Source organism: Sorex fumeus, unplaced genomic scaffold (genome assembly GCF_029834395.1).
Source record: "Sorex fumeus unplaced genomic scaffold, SorFum_2.1 ptg000136l, whole genome shotgun sequence".
Taxonomy (NCBI): domain Eukaryota; kingdom Metazoa; phylum Chordata; class Mammalia; order Eulipotyphla; family Soricidae; genus Sorex; species Sorex fumeus.
The window spans coordinates 4129841-4152891 of record NW_026606193.1 but is presented as its reverse complement, the minus strand read 5'-3'; the positions used below and the strand labels follow the sequence as shown (position 1 = coordinate 4152891).

General features: G+C 42.5%; 1 protein-coding gene across 1 annotated transcript in view; it reads left to right on the top strand.

Moving 5' to 3' along the window:
- Positions 1-23051, top strand: part of UNC5C (unc-5 netrin receptor C) — a 387108-nt gene that overhangs the window by 227393 nt on the left and 136664 nt on the right. Inside the window, exon 3 of the mRNA XM_056106641.1 lies at positions 18998-19141. Within this exon, the coding sequence (XP_055962616.1) occupies positions 18998-19141 (144 nt within the window). The remainder of the gene's footprint in view (positions 1-18997; positions 19142-23051) is intronic.

Below are 23051 nucleotides of genomic sequence, written 5' to 3'. Positions count from 1 at the left end.
CCCAATCTGTCGTGTGGTGATGGACCGGAGCCAGAGCCAGGCTGCTCTGGCCGCGGACGCCTTGCCAACCTGCTCGGTAGCCAACCTCGCCCACGCAAGTCCGAGCCTGCTCACAAGCACCATGTCCGGCCAACGCTTCACTCACACAGTTGCTCAAGCCACACGCAAAGAGCTAATGCCATTAAGCCACCCTTGGCACTCCCTCCAACACCAGGCACCACACACAACCCGATGGGCGTGTAAACACATGGTTGATGCAGTTCTCTCCGTTGGCTTCCCAGATGGCTGCAGTTCAATGGATTTTCCCCCTGATTTCCTCAGCTTCTCCTAGCAAGTGCTAAGCAGCCTTTATGCCTTTTCCTGCACATTGAGATTCATCTGCAGCTATTAAACTGTCTCCAAAGTGCTTCAATTTTGCATGAGCACTAAGATGAGGACTGGGAGACATTACCCAGTGCTGAAGGCCCAGATCATTAGAAAGAGCATGTAAATCCTCTGAACCAGAAATAAAAAGCACAGCGATTTCTTTTGTGAAGTCCCAACCGCAGCTTTATTCAAGCTCCAACCTTTGGCAAGGTTTTATGTGGTTCCTTTCACCTTCTAAATCTTATTTTTGCCCTTTTTTTTTAACTTGGCATACAGTTTTTGCTGTTCTTAAAGCTGTAGATGCATTTCATGGTCAGGACACATGTAACAATAGACACATGATGTCATTGTTTTCTTAGGACACTAGATCCCAGGTCATTTTTATAGCAGATAGAACTTCAAAGTATGGCTAAAGGATCACTCACATGCTGGATTGTTTCTAGCTAACCTGAAATGTGATGACTCTAAGAAGCTTTGGGGGACGATGTATTGACATCCAGGGATGTATGTATGAACCATGATGTTTAAGTATCAGCCTAGGAAGTACACAGATGCTAGGTAACGGACGAAGGTAGCTGTCGATTCTAAAGGTGATCATGAAGTTTATTAATAAAAAAAGAAGAATTCTAGGAGCTTTTCTGTAGAGTCTTTAGGAATTTTGTAAGTATGGCGTCATGTCATCTGCTAGTGGTGATATCTTGACCTCTTCCTTTCCTATCTGTATGACCTTGATATCTTTTTCTTGTCTAACTTCTATGGCCAGAACTTCCAGTACTATATTGAACAGGAAACTCAAACATGAAAGCTTTGTAACAGTGTCTCACGGTGATTCCATTAAAAAGAGAAAGAAAGAAAAAGAAGAATTCACATTCTTATTTTTCTTTTGGAGAAGGTTGTAACCCACACCCGGATGTGCTCAGGACTTACTCCTGGCTCTGTGCTCAGGGGTCTCTGCTGGTGGGGGTCAAAGGATGATGTGGGGTGCTGGGATCAGACCTGGTCATCTCTGCAGGCCAGTGTCCTTCCCACTGCACTACCTCCCCGGCCCCTCATTCTTCAATGAATATGTCCCTGTACTTAGTTTAAATATTTTACTGTATTTTTCCCTCACAGTGGTAGAGCGTTTGCCTTGCTTGCTGTCGGCCCGGCCGAGACAGGTTCAATTCCTCCGCCCCTCTCGAAGAGCCCAGCAAGCTACCGAGAGTATCTCGCCCATACGGCAAAGCCTGGCAAGCTCCCCATGATGTATTCGATATGCCAAACACAGTAACAACAAATCTCACAACGGAGACGTTACTGTGCCCGCTCACGCAAATCGATGAACAACGGGAGGACAGTGCTACAGTGCCACTGTATTTTCCAAGGTGAAGCTGTCTTGCAATGAACTTGTGCTTGTCCCAGTGGTGTCCCCAGGTGCGGGTGACTCACCTGCCTTGTGTTCAGCTGGAGGAAGCCTCAGAGAGAGTAGCCCCCATGGCGTGCCTCTGAGTGCGTGTGGTTCTTGCACGCGGTTTGGGAGCTGGGCTGGCACGCAAACCCACAGCACGGTGATGGGAAGTGAAGGGAGGGAGGGAGCCCAGAGTAACCAAGAACCAGATGGTTTAACAGAGCGAGTCAGCTTACTGAGAGAGCAGGGCTGCCGGAGAGCGACCTGCTCAGCACAGGGGGTCTGACAGGGGCATGCTCCTGGGTGTCTGCTCTCACCCGTGAGCTCTTTGTGGGTGATGTGGAGCCTTTCTGGAACCGACCAGCAGAGCCGAGTGACAGTGGGGCCCCTCCGGAATCCTGGGTACAGCAGACACCGTGGCTAACTGTGTCACATGATAGGCTCAGCCTGCCCGGTGCGCGGGGACTGAAGGGAGGCAGAATTTCCAGATGCTTCTGCCGCAGCGTGCCAGGAAATGTTTTTCGTGGAAAGGGAAGTCCTCCCTCCTTATTGGGTATTTTTTCCGGTAGAATGTTTTAAAGTTTTATACCACTATTTTTGTTTCGGTTTGGAGCTCACACCCAGCAGTGCTCAGAGCTTGCTCCTGACTCAGTGCTCAGAGATCATTCGTGGTAGGGAGCCCATATGTGGGGATTGAACCAGGCTTGGCTGCATTCATGACGATTTCCCCTGACCCCTCTACAACTTCCCAGTCCCGTGGTACCATGTTTTGTGCCTAGAATATCTAGCGAAGAGTCCTTTTGTTTACTTTCTCTGTAATTTGGTTTCTCCTTTTCCATGTTTGTATACAATAAGTCATGCTATCATTGTTTTAAGATTCTGAGAGAAAAAAACATACTCTTATGATGGAATGCAGCAGTTTATTATTTAATGATAAACATATTTTCAGGAACATTTATGAACCACTGATTTATTCACGGCTGCATAAGCAAGTGGAGTCTGACATAGATGTGACTAATGGCCTATAATAGGCTGTGAAGTAAACGCTTTCCAACTACTAGGTGAACAGAAGTCTTAGATGAATTATAGGAACAGAAGTATACACAGTGATGGACCTAGCATCCATATCCACGCTGCCTATGGAGCTTAGTTTATCGAAGACCCTGTTTTGTCCTTTGATTGTGTGTATTACTTTCCCTTTCCTGCAAACATTACTCTGTGAATATATAATCATCGTTACTGCGATCTTCACATCTGATTCCCTGTGTTTGCACCCCTGGTGACCCCAACATCCCCCTGTTACAGAGCTCACTTTCCTGTTCTCCCTGGAGATTGTTTATCCACTGGGGTATGGATCTTTGGAAGGGAAAGCATTTGTAAAAGACAGGAAGGAGAACAACCTTTGCCTGGAGACAGGAGCTGACACGTGATGGAAGCTGTTTGTTCAGGCAACAGCATTCTGCAACCACATAAATATCTCCGGGAATCGGAGCTCACGGAGGGAAAGTGATTTTTTTCTTCTTTTTTTATGATGCTGGTGCACAAAAGACCGGCTGACATTACAGAATGGATACAGTATTCAGTCAGGTGTCTGGCTTCTTCTCTTAAAAAGAGTAGTGCAGAAAATACAACTATTATATTGTTATTATTTTGTTATTTCCTTATTCTCAAGCCTGATACTGCCTATCATCTTGTTCAGCACATATTGGACATTATTTCTGGGACTTACGCTCAGAAGCTGCTACTAGCTCTGTGCTAGGGGACCCCCTGGCAGTGTTGAGGGGGTGAGAGGCATTCCCAGGGAGGCCAACCGGGGCTGGGCACATGCAGCACAAGTGACTTAGCCTCAGAACTATAGGTCTAGATTAATCGTTTTTATTTCAAGCAATATTGGAAACATGATATTTTGGAAGGGAGAGTTTTGTTACAAAAGTAATGTGTCATAACATTTGTACATGTTAAGATCATCAAGCAGACTTCTGAAAAACTCAATGAATAAGTGGTAGTTCTTCTGCATATAATAATATATTGCCTATTTGATCACTTGATCACTTGACTTCCCATTAATCATTGATTTGCTCGAGCGGGTGCCAGTAACGTCTCCATTTGTCCCTGTGGCATGCTAGTGTAGCCCAATGGCATCTGTCCGCTCTAGGAACATGAAGAGCCTCAAACCGATCGTTCATGATCTTGACGAAGAAGTCTGACCATCTGGTAGGTGGGCAGCCATGCGGTCTTTTGACATCCCATGGAATCCAGTAGGTAACAGCTCTAGTCCAGCGGTCGTCTTTAAATCTCTTTATGTGACCAGCCCATCTGATTTTTGACACCTTGACAAACGAAACAGCGTCCCTGATTCTTGATCGTCGATGAATGTCGGAACTCCGGATTCTTTTTCTCATTTGTGTATTCGATATACCAAAACCAGTAATTGCCTATTTAATTTTTTTTAAATATGGGCATTAAAAAAAACATTAGTAATTGTTTAAAGTTCCAGGAGGTAGAGTGTAGTCATTCCAGGTGCAGGACTAGGGAGTTTAGTGGTCTCGAGCCCCGTGGCAGAGCCAGCTGACACCGGGTGTTCTCAGGCTGAGTAACACTGCAGGAGGCAGACCAGGTGGAAGGATAGGATAAGGAGGAAGGAGAAGGGGAAAGAGGGAGGAACAGGGTCCGAGGTGAAGAAGAAAGGGAAGAAAAGGAGAAGCAGGGGAGATGCAAAGGGGGAGAAAGTTGGGAAAGTTTTATGGGACTTATAAACATTCCCTGCATCCATGTTTAGGGTCATCTATGAACACATCTGAGCATGTTAGAGTTGGTCAGACCTAATGTGTGCATCAGTGCAGGGACCACTAGATCGCAGTCCCCCTCCACCCAGTAGGGCTCAGAGGCAGTGGGACAGTTTGTCTGTTTAGAGAATGGTCTGTAAATGTACCCTCTCTATGCCAGGAATGGTTTTGTGAGCCACGGTGCTAAGGTGCATTGTGAAGAGCATCATGGCTGTGGGCCCACCTGGGCCGGCATCCCTTCTCTGTGACTCTGCCATCCACTTGGTCCTCATCTTTTGTGCCCAGTCAGCAGAATAGGTAGGGCACCGGGAACCCCACCTTTGTCCATGAAGAGTCTCTGCCCAGTCCTCCTGCCCAGTCTCTCGAGTGGAATTGCTGCCAAGACTCTCCGGGAATCGGAGGATGCTGACAGGACGGGCCGGTGGGCTTCCCGGTAGGATGTGAGGGCATGAGGGTCTTTAGGACAGACCGTCTGTAAGTTCCCTCTCTAAAGTGCCAGTAATGGTTTTGTGAGCCATGGTGCTAAGATGCATTGACTTATTTCCCCCTAGAGGGGTCCCAGGCAGTGGTGCTCAGGGCTGACTCCAGGCTCTGTGTTCTCCTGCTTGGTTTGGTGTCCATATGAGGGGTGTGGGATTGAGCCCGAGTTCACTGCAGGCAAGGAAAGTGCACCGCCCATGGACAGTGCTCTGGGGAATTGAATTTATCCAAAAACCATTTTTATTAAGACACCATAATTTACAGAGTGGTTCTTAATCTCCTTGTTCAGTCCTAAATGTTCCAGCACTGGCCCTGCCCCCGTGATCCCTCCCCCACAGGGGTCCTCATCTGCTCCCCTGGCAGGTAGATAACACATTTACTTCATATTACCTGTTTGACCAAACTTGAAGAGATGGAAAATGCAATTATTAGAAAATAAATTATCAGAGTCAATTGTATTGTCTTTTACTTTCTGATTTACTTTACACAATCACCTTGTGAATAGCAGAACTTTTGACTACTACCTTTATTACACTATATGGACATTTTGAGTTTCTATAAAATTAATGTTAAACAGAAATACCTAAATTTATTTTACCAAAGGACATTTTTTTGAATCACCCTTTGAGGAATATTGGTGTGGTAAAAGAGTAGGAACATTGGATTCAGACAAATTTGGATTAAAATCCTTATTTTAGTAATTATTGACTATGCAAATATTTGATTGAATTCTGCCTTCTAGGGGCCCACAGTGAGATGGTACAGGGGGGAGGATTTTTATCCTCGCTCACCAGAAGTCGCCCCTGAGTGCAGAGCCATGAGTGGGCCTGAGCTTGGCCACCTGAGTGGTCCCTGGGCATGGAGCCAGGAGCATGCCCTGAGCACTGCTGGGTGTGGTCCCCAAACCAAAACAAATAAATAAGCATAAATTTGAAAAAATAATTCCACCTTTTATTCCTTACCTATGTTGCTGTTGTCACAGTACTAATTCCCCAAATTATGCAAGTGTCCTGAGCCTCGTGATAGATGTTTTATAAGAGTAGTTATCTTCATTCTTCTGTGTTGTAAATAAATTTGCATGCCGGGGTTTAATACTCTTTCAGTATTACAGTGACACTATACTAATTATATATTCATTTCACCTATTTTAACTAGCAGATATATATGCCAGATGGTTACAGAATGCAGAGTTCCTTTACACCCCGGGGCTCTTTGTTTTATCTCTAATATTAGACAATAAACTTTAAAAGGAAGGATCCGTGAACACTTAATCTCTTTGAATACCTCGAAAACTGCTCTGTTCGACAGGAGGTGCTTAAGAAATTTCTCCATAAATAAAGAAATGCAGAGAGCTCCCTCTCTCCCTCTGTTCTTCACCACTTAACTCTCCAACAGGAATCAGGTTGCTTGGCGCATGGTAGCGTGTATAAGATATCTTTTGTTTTTCTTGTTTGGGGGCCAAACCTAAGTGTGTTCAGGGCTTACCCCGACTCTGCACTCAGGGATCACTTCAGGTGGTGCGTGGAACTCTTATGTGGTACTACGGTTCTAACCCAGATCAGCAGCATGCAAAGAAGGACCCTATGCTTTCTACTAGCTCTCTGGCCCCAAATGGTAGGGATTTTTTTATATATATCTACTAAATTAACAGGGAAAAGTAAAAGTAAGGTCTAGACATCGAAAATTTCATGATTAACTACCTATCTAAAAACACATTAATTCCCCACACTCATTTCAATATAGGAGCCATAGGATCAACATGGTTATGGACTGATTTTGAAACCCCCAGTTCTTCTAGGTATAATTGAGTTGCCGGAAGCAATCCAGGAGCACAAGTCCAGGATGTTAAGCTCTAAACAGTGCTCACAGGCCTCACACTTCCCACATACAGTGATTTTATTGAAGTTACTTCTGTTAAAATTACTAGATGCGTGAATAAAATAGGAACAGGCAGTATCAAATGCATTTGGGTCTCAGTAATTATTAAGCTCTTTCAATAAAAGGGTCGTGTATATGTTCAAGTATGTATTTATAATAATTTTTGCATTTCAGTAAAATGTTTAGATGAATTTGTTTGAGAACTCAATGGAATATTATTTGTACCCTTCCAAAGTAAACAAATTTCCACTCTGTTATTCAAAAGTGTTTTCTTTAGATTCTAACAAACATCGACGCATCTGGCAGAAATCAATGACTGAAAGCATTTCAGATTCCATTCTGGTCTTAAACATGTTTCTTCAAACTTGGATTAAAACATGCTTTTTAAAAATATTTTTAAGTATAGTAGAAATGACACCTGCACTTACATGTTCATTGCATCGCTGCTTGCAATAGCCAAAATCTGGAAAAAAAACCGAGTGCCCGAGAACAGATGACTGGTTAAAAAAAAAACTTCGGTACATCTACACAATGAAATACTATGCAGCTGTTAGAAAAGATGAAGTCATGAAATTTTCATGTAGGTGGATTAACAAGGAGAGTATCGTGTTAAGTGAAATGAGTCAGAAAGAGAGGGACAGACATAGAGAGATTGCACTCATTTGTGGAATATAAAGTAAAAGAATAAAAGAATGGGAGACTAACACCCAAGAATAGTAGAAATAAGTACCAGAAGGATAACTCCACAGCTTAGAAGCTGGCCTCGCATGTTGGGAGAAAGATAGAGAAGGGACCATCCAGTAAAAGGTGCTAGGAGGGCAGATAGAGAAGGGACCACCCAAATAGAGAAGGGAGCATCGAGTGAAGGGCGCTAGGAGGGCACTCTCGGGATGGTAGATTCAGGCTGAAAGTAGACTATATACCAAACATGATGGCCAAACTACAACATCCAAAAGTAGAGAGAGAAAGAGAGAGAAAGAGAGAGAGAGAGAGAGAGAGAGAGAGAGAGAGAGAGAGAGAGAGAGAGAGAGAAGAGTGTGTCAAACGGAATGCCCTGCCACAGAGGCGGGGTAGGATGTAGGGGATAAGGTGAGGGTGGTGGGAGGGATACTGGGACCATTGGTAGTGGAAATTGATCATCAGTGGAGTGATGGGTGCTCCATCATTGTATGAGTGAAACGCTAGCACGAAAGTTTGTAAGCCTGAAACTGTACCTCACGGTGATTCACTAATAAAAGTAAATAAATTAAAATAATAAAAAACGTTTTTAGACTTCAAAGTTAAATAGGAATTAGATAATGGGTCAAAGCTAGTAAGATTGAGTTCTATCAAAACATTCACTGTCACTGTCACTGTTCACCTGTTGTTCATCAATTTGCTCGAGTGGGCCCAGTAATGTCTCGATGGTGAGACTTGTTGTTACTGTGTTTGGCATATTGAATACATCACAGGGAGCTTGCCAGGCTTTGACATGCAAGCGAGATACTCTTGGTAGCTTGCCGGGCTCTCTGAGAGGGGTGGAGGAATTGAACCCGGCTCAGCCGGGCTGGCTGCATGCAAGGCAAATGGTCTACCCGCTGTGCTATCGCTCCAGCCCATCAAAACATTACAGCACATTATATTGTATGCAAGATGAAGTATTTTGCATACTTACCACTTCATTTTTTTTCTGTTATTTGAAGTGTTACGTTTGATACTGAATAGGGTCACTCAGAGCAGCCAGGGGAGTGTGGGAGAGGGTCACTGGCACTGAGTAGTGGGTGGTCAGTAGCATCAGACCTTAAAGCAAACAGTCTCTCTAACCAGTGTTATAGTAATGAGAAAAGTGTAGGGACTGGGCAGGAGGACAGTGGGCTAAATTTTTTTTCTTCAGCATTCTAATTTTTATTGTACTAGCACAGTGGTAGGGAGTTCGCCTTACAAGCGGCCAACATGGCCGACCCGAGTTCGATTCCTCCGCCCCTCTCGGAGAGCCCGGCAAGCTACTGAGAGTATTCGATATGCCAGACACAGTAACAACAAAGTCTCCAATGGAGACGTTACTGGGCCCGCTCGAGCAAGTCGAAGATCAACGGGAGGGCCTTTACTTTACTTAACAAAATTTGAGACACCGTGGTATGGCATGGGAGTGGGGAAGGTGAGGGGGCAGAAGGGGTGAGGGTAGCTGACACTGCTGGGCTGTAGTCTGGAAACCCTCTCTCGGGCAGTATTGTGGATCAAAGTGCCTCTGATACAAGTAACGTAAGTAAAGGCCCTCCCGTTGATCGTCGATTTGCTCGAGCGGGCCCAGTAACGTCTCCATTGGAGACTTTGTTGTTACTGTGTCTGGCATATCGAATACTCTCGGTAGCTTGCAGGGCTCTCCGAGAGGGGCGGAGGAATCGAACTCGGGTCGGCCATGTTGACTGCGTGCAAGGCAAATGCCCTACTGCTGTGCCAGACTTCAAAGTTAAATAGGAATGAGATAATGAGTCAAAGATAGTAAGATTAAATTCTATCAAAACACTACAGCACAATATATTATATGCAAGGTGAAGTATTTTCATACTTACAGCTTCATTTTTTTCTGTTATTTGAAGTGTTACGTTTGATACTGATTAGGATCACTCAGAGCAGCCAGGGGAGTGTGGGAGAGGGTCACTGGCACTGAGTGGTGGGCGGTCAGTAGCATCAGAGCATAAACAGTCTCTCTGACCAGTGTTGTAATAATAAGAAATGTGTAGGGACTGGACAGGAGGTCAACGGGCTAATTTTGTTCTTAGGCATTCTAATTTTTATTGTGCAAATTAATGAATTAAAATTTGAGACACCGTGGTGTGGCATGGGAGTGGGGAAGGTGAGGGGGGAGAAGGGTGAGGGTAGCTGACACTGCTGGGCTGTAGGTGGGAAACCCTCTCTCGAACGGTATTGTGGATCAAAGTGCCTCTGATACAAGTACTTGAAATTAAGAGTGTTTGAGAACATTAACGTGAGATGTGATGCTATCTTTAATCTTTATTTCTTCACAAATTGTCTTAATTGTGACATAGCACTGTAGCACTGTCCTCCCGTTGTTCATCGATTTCCTCAAGTGGGCCCAGTAACATCTCCATTGTGAGACTTTGTTGTTACTGTGTTCGACATATCGAATACGTCATGGGTAGCTTGCCAGGCTCTGCTGTGCAGGAGAGATACTCTCGGTAGCTTGCCGGACTCTCCGAGAGGGGCAGAGGAATCGAACTCGGATCGGCCGGGTAGGCTGCATGCAAGGCAAACGCCCTATTTTTTTTTTAATCTTGGCACCGTAATTTACAAAACTTTCAAGAGCTGAATTTCAGATTTTGTTTTCTTATATCTACATATGAGTGAGAACTTTAAAGATTTGTCTTTCATCTCTGAAATATTTCATCTACTTCCCCCTCCAATTCCATCTAAAAGATAACCTCTTTTCCTGTTGCTGATGAGTGCTCCTTTGCCTTCCATTTCTTCTCTGTTCATTCACCTGTTGTTTCTCTATATTAGTCACTGTAAATGGTGCTACAGTGGGCATACAGGAGTTCAGTTTCTCTCATTGCATGTGAGGGCCACTGTTTTTATTTAGTTATTGCTAGATACCTAGGAGGTGAATGGCTGGGCCATGTGGTAGGTTTTTGTTCTGTGAAATCTCTGTACTATATTCTGAAGGAGTTGAGCCAGTTTCCATTTCCAACAGTGAATACGGATTCTTTTTGCTTCATTTTCTTTCCAGGGATTATTCTTTCCAGCCTGTTGATATAACACCCTTCTCATTCTTCCTAGGTGACAAGACGTTTCGATTTGCATCTCCTGAACAATCCCTTATGTTGATTTGAGTAGGTTTCCTGTATCCCTTTGCCTTCTGCAGGTCTTCTTTTGGGAACAATTCTCCCCAATTTTTTCTGGGGAGTTTTCTTACTGTTGACTTTCTTGAGTTCTTCTTTATCATCTTGGATATCAACTGTTGGTCAGATAAATTATTTGAGATTATTCTGTCCCATTCAGTAGAATTTTTGTTGTTGTTGTTGTTAGTTAGTTAGTTAGTTAGTTAGCTCACTTCATACACAGTGCAGAAGTTTTTCAGTTGGATACAATCTCATTTATTTTTACTTCTGTTTTCCTACAATGGAGTCAAATCACCAAAACACCATGACGCCACAGCAAGCAGTGTGTTGATTCTGTTTCCTTTTAATGTACTTTATAGATTTATGTCTAACATATCATTTATTTTTTAACATATTTTGAGTTAACTTTTCTGGATGGTGAAAGGTGTATGTTCAGTTTTCTTCTTTGCATGTGACTAACTGGTTTTCCTCACACTTCTCCAGTTTATTCTCCTTTGTGATAAATTAACTGTCCCTGCCCATTTCTGGGCTTTCAATTCTATTCTGTTGGTCTGAGTGTCTGATTTTATTCTATTACACACTTTTATTTTATTTTCCTTAATTTTTATTTTTTATTCTTTTATTCTAATCAAGGTATAGTGATTTGTAGACTTATTCATAGTTGAGTTTCAGACATAAATGGTGCACACACCACTTAAACATATAGTTTAATAGTATGGGTTAAAGTTTTTTCCTCAGGATTGCTTCAGCTATTATGTATTTTTTCTATAACTTTACAGACTTTAGTAATGTTGGTTCTATTTTTCTTACTAATGCTAGTGAAATTTTGATAGGAATTTCACTGAGTCTATTTAATGCTTTGGATAGATGGTCATTTTCCTATTTCTTCAATTTCTTGGAAGAATTTGAGAAGGTTAAGTAATTGATCATTTTCAAATTTTGGTAGAACTCATTAATAAAGGTATAATTACATAGGATTTTGTTTGGGGGAAAATTTTTCATTATTATTTCAATTTTAGGACTTATAATTGGCCTGTTCAGGTGCTGTATATCTTCATGAGTTAATCTTGGGAGTCTGTATAATTTTTTTAAAACAATTAGTCTATTTCTTCTCTAAATTCTTGAGTTTAGTTGGCATAATGTTGCTTATCGTAGCTCCTATAATCCTTCATGCTTCTTGGTTGTTAGTTTTCACTTCTCCCTTTCTTCCTGAGCCTAGCTAAGGGTGTGTGAATCTTGTTTATTCTTTCAAAGAACTATTTTTATCTATTTTCATATTTTTTTCATTTTTATATTTTATTTTTCCCTTTGTAAAATTTACATCCTTCTAAGGATTTAATTTGTTTTTCCTTAAGATGTGAGGTTAAATATCATTTAATGGATATTTATTTCTTTTTTCCTGATTTAAACCTTTATTGTTTAGAATTTTCCTATCAGAGGGGAGGGTGGTAGAGCTGTGGACATCCCCAGGGGTGCTCGGGGCTCGCCCAGGTTGTGTGCTCAGGGCTCCTTCCTAGCAGTGCTCATGATGTGACTGTGTTGCTGGAGATTCAAACAGCGTCTGCAGCATGTGGACTGTGTCTCCAGCCAGAGCTCTGTCTTACTCTGCTCTGCTCCTATAGTTTCGAGATAATCAAATGACTCCATTAGCATAATACCATATTTCAGTTTTTCCCCTTTTTTTGTGGAGGAGGTGGGGGACAGCCTCTGTTCTTGGGGCTTACTCCTGGCTTTGCACTCAAGACTCACTCCCGGTTGGGCATGAACCCCTGAAGGAGATGCATGCATGGTAATTGCTCTGCCAACAATACTGTCTATTTGGTCCCAGTTGTTCCATTTTTTAAATAATTATCATTTTTTCATTTTAGAGATATTCATGGGTTCCTAAAATAAGGATCAGGTTTAGTGGCATGTCACAGTCACGGTCCTCCCGTTGTTCATCGATTTTCTCGAGCGGGCCCAGTAACGTCTCCATTGGAGACTTTGTTGTTACTGTGTCTGGCATATCGAATATGTCACGGGTAGCTTGCCATGCTTTGCCATGCGGGTGAGATACTCTCGGTAGCTCGCCAGGCTCTCTGAGATGGGCGGAGGAATCGAACTCAGGTCGGCCATGTTGGCTGCTTGAAAGGCAAATGCTCTACCCGCTGTGCTATCGCTCCAGCCCTGTGGCATGTTGTACTTTTAATTTATAGCAGTAATTATGATCGTTTACTTTATATTAGTAATGTATATTAACTTTATTCAAGTGTATATGACATAGAAGTGAGTTTTAAATATTTTAGAACATATTTGTAAAGATTAACAGGGAGAGAGAGATGGAGAAAGGCCAGACACGAGGCTCACACAGCTCAGTGTCAAGACTCTCCGTGGCCGAGAGTCATTCAGACTCGAGCATGCATGGAAATTCTTGAAGAACTTATTGAAATAGAACTTGTTTGACTTTATAGAAAGATAAAGTCATTGGGAGGAATGAAAATTCCCTGCAGGAAAACATGACACTGGCACCAAAGGGGGGTCACTGTGCACCTAATGAAATACACGTGAGTGCCAGCAGGCTGCAGAGTTGAGGATATTAAGAACATCTTCCAATTAGATGCATTTTTTTAATATCAGACAATAAACAGTTCTCTTATGGCAAATGAACAATTTGAGCCAGGAAGTCCTGTTTGCTCACCTTTCCCTCTCTGGCCTTCAGTGGACATTAGAGGACTTTCCCTGTTTGCTGTCAGCACTTGATTGCGTTTCTGAGGGAACATAGAGATGGTTTTAGACCGTTGTACGGCAATGTGACTGTGTTCCCGTGTATCTGTGATCTCTTTAGAGCAGTCTGGAGAGGCACTGTGGCGCCCGCTTTCTGTTATTAAGTTAAAATTATAATTAAGGTAAGGAATAAATGCCATTTGCCAGATTGTCTTGCCAAATCCATGATATGAATAAAGATATCATAAAGATTCAATCAGGGTTTGAACTTTGCATCTGGTTTTCTGAAATCATTTTAAATTGCCGATTAGCAAGTGCATACTTATATTCATTTGTAAGACTTCTGGGTATAGCAGGCTAATTATGTTCCTGGACTCTGGCTCCCAACCCACAACAAATCCTTTTAAAAAGCCAAATGACTGCGAACTTCAAACAGCGTGCCTCCTTGAGATACCACCATTAAAGACAGAACAGTGAGGGAATATCTTTGATATCCTCAGAAGTGATGAAAAACACGCACACGCATTTGAGTAAATCCAGCAAATGGAAGCGTTCCCCCCACACACTCCAAAACAATTTGAAGATCCCAGAGTTCTTCAAAGCAGCCCTCCTGGGTAGCACAGCAGAGGGCATTCGGATTTCAAGGCAGCTTGCTTTTACCATCTCAAGTCTTCCAGCAGATTTCAAATTTTACCTTCAAAGGGAAAAGATGTTGCCCGTTTTTACGCAAATCACTAGTCTCTGGTTTGATGAGCAAAATTTCATAGACAGTGAATCTACCTGCAGTAAGGAAAGAGAGTATGTAATCAGTTAGCTTTGATTCTGAATAACCTGATTCTAGGGGAGTCTCACCTGGGCTGAGATAACTCAGGCTTCCGTCCTTTCTTGTTCTTGTGTTACTATACCAAAGTTGGAATGAAGACTCTGGACATACGATAAAACAACTCTATACAGCTGTGCTCAGTCATCTTCCCTGATGGCGTATTTGTTAAGTAGCAGACAGAAGTCAGTGTGTGCTTGATTCCACGGAGCCAGAACACACAATTTAAAACATTCATTCTATGTTTAATCCCTGTAGGAGCAGAGTTGGCCTGTGACTGGTTAAAAGGCCACATTTTGATTGGGATTTACAGAAATGCCTATGGGTGTACTTGAACTCAGGATGCAATGGGCCTAGTGAAGTTGCCCAACTGCTTCGTTAGGCTTCCTGTAATTGCTCCAGGTGAAAAGGAGGGAACCAGGGCTTTTATCCTTTTAAACATGTCTAGGTGGTTAGGGTCTTAAATGCTAGTCCACAGGTCTCCTTCATTTCATCAAGAATTTATGAACAAATATTCTCTTTTTTTTCCTTTGAACAAATATTTTAATGAATCATAACTTAGCAACTAGTTAAACTCAAAAACTAGCTAAAAATCTAGTCTTTAACTTTTTCACCTAACCATGTCATCTGTTTGCCTAAGGTGTTTTAATGATACCCAGAAGTCTCTGTGCAATATAGAGAAACATGGTAGGTGGATAACCAACGGCCAATGGTTGCATGCCTTGAGAATTGGGCTGCAGAACTGAAGTTTTCCAAGACATGGAGGGATAACTTGAGATATTGGGGATGGATGCTGAGTTTGGTGGTGGATTTGGTGCTAGAACACCACATCTGAAACTCTTTCAGGGCACCAAAATAAAAATTGAGAAATGGATAAATACCTAAAAATAAATTTGGAAAATAAAAAGTAAAGGATATTAACTGAGCACTTTAAAAAAACTAATTAAAAAAATCAACCGCTAAGACCAGGAAGTTGAGAAAATCACATTTCTGAAACCAAAATGACTGATGCTAAGACACACTATTGTTAAATTTTCAAAATCCTCTAATAAACAAAATGATAGCTATTTTAATACCATCAATAAAGATTAAAAAGGACATCTGCTATACATAATCAACATGCCATTGTTAAGTCAATGATAAAGCAAAAAGTTGTGAAGGCAGCTATGCAGGGGTTAGGGTTGGAGTAAGGAAGTCACAAAGACAAGTAATAAAACTTCATTACGTTTCTCAGAAGAAACGAGATAGGGTAGGAGAGATTGGAATGATATATTCACAATTCTAAATAATAAAAACTGTCATTCAAAATGACCTAGAAGAACATCATGCCACCCTCGAGAACATCATGCGACGACTGGAATGGGAAGGAATGGGAGTGAAGATAGATGGTCGGCAACTACACCACCTCCGCTTTGCTGATGACATCGTTCTAATAACACCAAACATCAGCCAAGCGGCACAAATGCTGGCCGACTTTGACCGTGAGTGTGGAAAGGTAGGACTACAGCTGAATCTTACGAAGACAATGTTTATGAGAAACAGCCTTGTTCCTGATGCCCCATTCGCTCTCAACGGAACGACCATCTCCGAATGCAACAGTTATATATACCTAGGTCGAGAGGTCAACATGACAAATGACCTGGCACCTGAGCTGCGCAGGAGGAAGAGAGCGGCTTGGAACGCCTTCAAGAACGTCGAAGAAATAGCTAAGATGACGAAGAACCTCCGGCTCCGAGCACATCTCTTTGATTCCACTGTTCTTCCTGCATTAACACATGCCTCAGAGACCTGGGTCCTACACAAACAAGATGAGAACGCTATTCAGGTCTCCCAAAGAAGAATAGAAAGAGCTATGCTTGGAATATCACGTTTCACTCAAATGAGAGAAAGAATCTGGAGTTCTGACATCCGTCGATGATCAAGGATCAGGGACGCTGTCTCATTTGCCAAGGTGTCAAAAATCAGATGGGCTGGTCACGTAATGAGATTTAAAGACGACCGTTGGACCAGAGCTGTTACTGATTGGATTCCACGGGATGTCAAAAGACCACGTGGCCGCCCACCTACCAGATGGTCAGACTTTTTCGTCAAGATCATGAATGATCGGTCTGAGGCCCTTCATGTTCCCGGAGCGAACAGATGCCATTGGGCTACACTAGCACGCCACAGGGACAAATGGAGACGTTACTGGCGCCCGCTCGAGCAAATCGACGACTAACGGGAAGTTAAGTGATTAAGTGATTAAGTCATTCAAAAACACTTTACCCTGAAGAATTATTAATTTAAAAATATGGTAAAATAAAGTCTTCTACGAACAAAAAAACTGAGTTCACAGTTAATTGAGAAGTTCTCAATAAATGTTAAAAAGAAGTTATTTCCCATGAAAACTAACAAACAAAAAACTTCAGCAAGTCTATCAGGTGTAGCAGAAGTGTAGTCAACAGAACCATGGCAAGTAAAGACAAGATAGAATCTGTGTAATTAAAAGGACTTATACCAACAGAAACAAATGACATTTTAGATATATAAAACTTGACTGATAACAGCCCTCATGGTAACCACAGAACCAAATTCTACAATGGAAGCATTCGGAAGGGGGAAAATGCAGAAATTGAAAGAATTACAAGGGAAAATCACTTGAAAAGGAATAATTTTAAAAGGGAGAAATATATAATAACTTGAAATCAAAAGCTAGACTCCCAACATGTAAGCAACAGGTATCAATAATCTCTTTGCATATGGATGATCTTACCTTCGCATAGGGTGAGTGGATTTTTATAAAATCAAGAATGTATCTATATTATACTCACAAGAATATAACAGTGTTCAGCCAGGACAATCTGTTCAGGCAAAGAGCAAGGGTCTCCAAGCAGCAAGACAGAGAAAAAGGCTATAAGAGGTAAATTATGTCAAGCACCTTAATCTGATTGACATTTGTGTGAGACTCAGAAATCAAGAACATCAACAGCAACAAATGGAACAGGAAAATATCAACTATGGAGACACGTGTTTCTGAGTAATTCTTGGGTCAATGAGTAAATTAAAAGAGATACCAAAAATTATAGCTACCCTATCTTATGGGCTGCAGCAAAACCAATATTTTTGAGAAGGAAATAGATTGCAAAATGGGCACGTATCAGTTAAGGAGATCAGGAAGGGCCCTAGGGACAGTGGTGGAAATTATTGGCATTGTGGGGTTGGCGCGATAGCACAGTAGGTAGGATGTGGCCTACCCGGGTTCGATTCCTCCATCCCTCTCAAAGAGCCTGGCAAGCTCCCCGTGACATATTCAATATGCCAAAAACAGTAACAACAAGTCTCACAATGGAGACGTTACTGGTGCCCGCTAGAGCAAATCTATGAACAATGGGAGGACGGTGCTACCGTGTCACAGTGCTACAGTGGTGATGACTTTTGTAACATTGCATATCTAAAATACCGATATTACTACTATTGTAAATTGTAGCATCTCAATAATTTAGATAAATAATTAAAAATATTCACAATGCAACCAACCTTAAACCTAAATGAACTAGAAAAGTTTTCACGAATTGATTCTGCTGATTTTTCATGCCCTTCCTGTAGTTATTTGTATTCCACGAATGAATGAAATCAGCCAGTCTTGAGTGAAGGACTCTGGTGCTTACCAGAGTTAAAGGGGAGAATGAATCAAGGACGGTTGTCGGTGGTGAGACAGCACAGTAGTTTGCATGGTCTGTGGCGTGCCACCCCCATCAGAGAGCTTTAAAGGGAAAACCCCAAAATGTCCCAATGTTGTACATTGATCATAAGCCAAAATTATAGTTTGAAAATGATCCACTTTTCATCTTATAATAAATGTTATAATAGTGTACTAAATTACATTGCTACAAAATTCTGCATAGGTATAGTTAGACAAACACTTGGACATGATTTATATCATTATTTTGTAGTTTTAGGCTATTATTTTGTCTCTTAGTTCTTGGGCCACACCCGGCTATGCTCATGGCTTCTTCTGGCTCTACACCCAGGAATCACTTTTGCAGTACCCCTGGGACCATATGGGGTGCCAGGAATTGAACCCGGGTCAGTTGTCTGCAAAGCAAGTGCCCTGCCCATGGTACTCTCACTTCTTTAAGGCTACCGTTACTTTCAGAATCAGGAAGATTTAGTTAAGCACTAGGTGATAGGGCCAAGAACTTGAACAATATGTCTGACTAAAGTATCTAAACATTTTATATATACGTTTAATTAAAATGGGTAGTAGTTGTGGCAGTAGTAGCAGTAGTAGCCGCAGCAGCAGCAGCAGCAGTAATAGTAGTAGTAGTGGTAGTGGTAGTGATAGTAGTAGTAGTAGTAGTAGTAGTAGTAGTAGTAGTAGTAGTTTACACCTATGGTTGTGGTTTTCGTCCAGTCTCTCGGGTTCTGAGGAAGACTCAGTCACAGTAAGCCTTGTACAGCACGTAAGTTTGTTTCTCACAGAGACCTATATAACTGACACAGAAATAATTTAGAGGTGTGAAATCCAAAGGCATGGTTGGATAGACAGAGCCACGGAGCGTCTGTGCAGAAGGGTATCACTTCCTGGAGGATATGGCTACTGACCTTGCATTTTCTGAGGAGCCCTGAGGATTTGAAGTGGCAAACCAGAGAGCGAGTATATCTGGGGTCCCGGGGCCGGAGGGAGGGATGCAGAGGGCACGAGCGATGGGATTGCATGTGACCCTGGCGTGCAGTTAACTCTCCTGTCTCTTGGCAGGTCTCATTGTCCGGGAGGTGAGCATCGAGATCTCACGGCAGCAGGTGGAGGAGCTCTTCGGGCCCGAGGACTACTGGTGCCAGTGCGTGGCCTGGAGTTCGGCGGGCACCACCAAGAGCCGGAAGGCCTACGTGCGCATCGCATGTGAGTGCCCACGGGGGTCCCGGGGACGCCCAGGCTGCCTTCCACAGCTTCACAGAACACCACCCAAAGCCCAACTCCCCCTGGAGTATCCCTTTTCTTCTCATTTTATTATTTGAGTCACTGAGTTGTTTTTTCTTGAGGGATGTGGAAGAATAACTGCTCTTCTCACATGGTTCAAAGTTCCATTAATCTGATAGTAATTAAGCTGTGGGAACACCCCACTTCTGTTCTTTAATTGGTTTATTTTTATAGCTTGTTAAAACCATGTTGACTGTTTTGCTAATAATAATAGCAAATTGGAAATTGAGATCACCCAGACTTAGCTTTTCTCTTTATTTTGGAGCCTTGGAGCTTTCTGGAATACCCCACTAATTTTCAAAGTTCATTTCTTGTTTCAGCGACGACATATATTTCTTTCTCGGCCAGAGGGATGGCGGAGCGGGGAGGGTGCTTGCCTTGATTATGGTCGAGCCGGGTTTCGTATCCGGCATACCAACTGGTCTTCGGAGCACCACGAGGAGAGATTTCCTGAGTGCAGAGCCAGAGGAACCCCCTGAGCATTGCCCGGTGTGGCCGCAAAAAACAAAAGCGAAATGAAACAAAAAAAAAAGATCCCTTGTCCATTCTCTCCCTCTTCCAGTTGCTGTGAACACGTCCAAGTGAGAGTTCTTGCCTCCTCCTTTTCCCTCTTCCAATTCGTCATCTATTCAAATGCAGTTTTCCAGAAAGTCAAGGCTCCATTCAGCTCAACGTCATTTCTACCTAAGAGTACGCATTAATTTGTGAGATGAAACTTCTAGATGGCATCTGCCAGCATATTAATTTTCTTGAGATGTCATGTCGGTTCTCTTAAAGAGCAGACATGTGTTTTTCCACAGTTCTGAGCTCTGAGAGTGCAGGACCCAGGGCCCCTTAGGCTGCTCGCCTGACGCTTCTCTCCATGTTGTTCTTCTCTGCATGGCCAGCCCCCCTCTGACCCTGCACCTAGAAGGCTTTGCTCGCCATGACTCCTTTCCTGTTAGATTAGTCCATCCTGATCGCTTTGTTTGGTCTAGTCACCTCTTTGAAGACACTATTTAAATAGAGTCACGCCCTGTGGTATTTCAGATTAAAACTTGAAAATTTTGGAGGTGGAAATTCAGCTTCTGAATTCAGCCCAACATTCATTCGAAGGGGCAAGATTTTTGATTTCTATACTGTATTATTTTATGATTCTGTGCTTTATTATTTCTGTACCTTCTTAAGGCCCCCTCCTATTTCCCTTCATTATTTATAGGAATTGTTCTCAATATATATTTGTTAAGCATTTCCTCTGTTCTTGGGAATTCTTAGAAGTATTGGCTGTGGAGCCAAAAGTGTATGCCATGATCCATTTCCTCATGAACTTAAGCTCTGGTGAGGAAGGACAGGCTATAAATAATCGCCAGGAATAGAGCAGCTGGTACATGATATGGGGAGTGGAGGGGTGTGTGAAGTGGTAAATGTTCCACTCAGAAAGAGACTGAGGGAAGACCCAAGTTTGACATTGACCTTGAAGACTCCAGAGGAAGGGAGGGAGTTCGGCAGAGGCGACAGAGGCTTTAAGTACAGAAACACTGATACGTGCGTCTGGGCACAGAATGATGGACGCACCTAGAGGAGTTGAGAAAAGTTAGGTGTGGAGGTGAGGATGGGGTGGAGGAGCAACGAGGAGACAACAGTATTGATTTTTGTTTGTTTTCTGGTCTTACTCCCGCTTCTTCGCCCAGGGATCTTTTCTAGCAGGGCTCAGGGAACCTTGTGGGGTGCTAGAGATTGAACAAGGCGTTGGTTGCATGCAAGGCAAGCCCCCCTACCCTCTGTACTATTGCCGCAGCCCCCCGTTCTGAATGTATAACATCATGAGTTATTTGTATAACTTAGGAATTTAAGAATTTTTTTCAGCAGAGTAACACACGAGAGGTTACCTACTTAGTTCAGAATGGAGCATGGAGAAGCAGGATGCGAGTTGGGAGAGAGCAGCTATGGGGTAATGTGAGATATTAGTCTAGCAGACATTGGGGTAGCAGCAGGGACAAGACTCGGTATTGTATGTTTGTGTATGTTTGCACACACAGAGGTCAGAGTTCATCGAAAGATGGGATGGGGGTGTGAAGGAAAGATTGGAAGGGCTTAACTCTTTTGTGAGACTTTTCCCCTAATTCCCTAGGAAAACCTCTACTGCCTCCTGGTTTAAGGGTTCCTTTCTCACAGTTCTGCAAGAATGTTTTCCACTTATTGAGGACTTGCCTCATTTAATTCATTGACAATTAATTCACTTGTAATGTCTGTGCTTCATGCCAGTGAATTCCTTGAGAATTGGGCTTTTAGTGGGCAACTTAATGTCATAAGTACATGTTGATTTTTGATGACCACACGTGAAACAATAAAATAAAGAAGTGAAATCATTAATTTGGGGGGTTCCAGGTAGATTAGCTAAAGTGGTACAGCACATGGCCATGGTCTTCTGAGTTCTCTCTGACATTGCCTAGACCCTGAGTTCCATCAAGCTTTGCCCTGCTGGCCTCCAACTGTATTTAACTTAAAAGTTTATCTCTAGGGCTGTGAGTATCATGGATGTTCAATACATTTATATCGAATTAAATTATGTTTCTAGGGAAGTTCATTTTCATTACGGAATTATTCATTGACCTTTTCTGTGTCTAAAGAGATTCTCTTGGCATGCATTCCACACCAAATAGACTATTTGGGGCAGTGTTTATGCACATGTATGTGCGCTGAGGAACAGTCTCTGTGGGAAGATGAGAGAAAGGCAGACAGAGAAGTTGCATTGCAGTATGGGTACCCGAAGGGTGACCCTGCAGTACGGGTGCCTGAAGGGTGATACTACAGTATGGGTGCCTGAAGGGTGATACGGCAGTTTGGAAGCAATGAAGGATGACTACTTTGGTTTTATTTATTTATGTATCTATTTTATATGTTTTGTTTTGTTTTGCTTTTGGGGTGACACCTGGTGATGCTCAGGGGTTATTCCTGGTTCTGCACTCAGGAATTACTCCCGGCGGCGCTTGGGGGACCATATGGGATGCCGATGATTGAACCCAGGTCGGCTGTGTGCAAGGCAAACGCCCTACCCGCTGTGCTATCGCTCTGGCCCAGGATGATTTCTTTGGAAGCTCCAGATCCAGACTGCGCTACAGGCGCATGTGGAGTTTCAGCAGGAGGGCGGGTTTGATAGGTGGTGAGACATAAGCTACAACTTAAGCTTTAACTTGTTTCATCCTCTTTCTAGCCCACCAAAGTCAGGGCAGCTCTCCCCCCACCAGCAGCCGCTGTTCACCAGTGCCCAGGGTGGTTTCCTGCAAAAAGAGCCTCACAGAGCACATTCCCTACACTCTTCTACCACAAACAGTGGAAACTAATTTTAATTATGAAGAAAAAATAAATTCTTTGAACATTTAGAAAATAACGAAATTTTTAAACATGTAGAGCAATTTTAGCATAATTTTAGTATATTATCGTAATACCCAAAGGGAACCATGATGAAATATATCTTATTTATCTTTCATTGTTATTTGATTCATTTTATGAAGAATGTATTTTTAATTCCCGATATATATACACCTTAATAAATGGGCTTTCCTAAAAGCTAATCTGTAAGGACTACATAGTTTCAACTGGTGACTCTCTTGTTAATAATCTTTTAATTTTAATTGATTTTATAGAGAATTGTTTGTAATATCTCAGTATATTTTATTTCACTTGAAATTATATATATATATGAACCTCCTCTTACATTTCATAGCCATTAAATGTAGATTTCCATTTTCAACATAAAAAGAGAGAAATCTCTTCTTTCAGGAAGATGAGTTTTCCCATATTTTAATCCTATGACTGAGGCAGAGTTTTGATTCTATTGCCATAATTCATG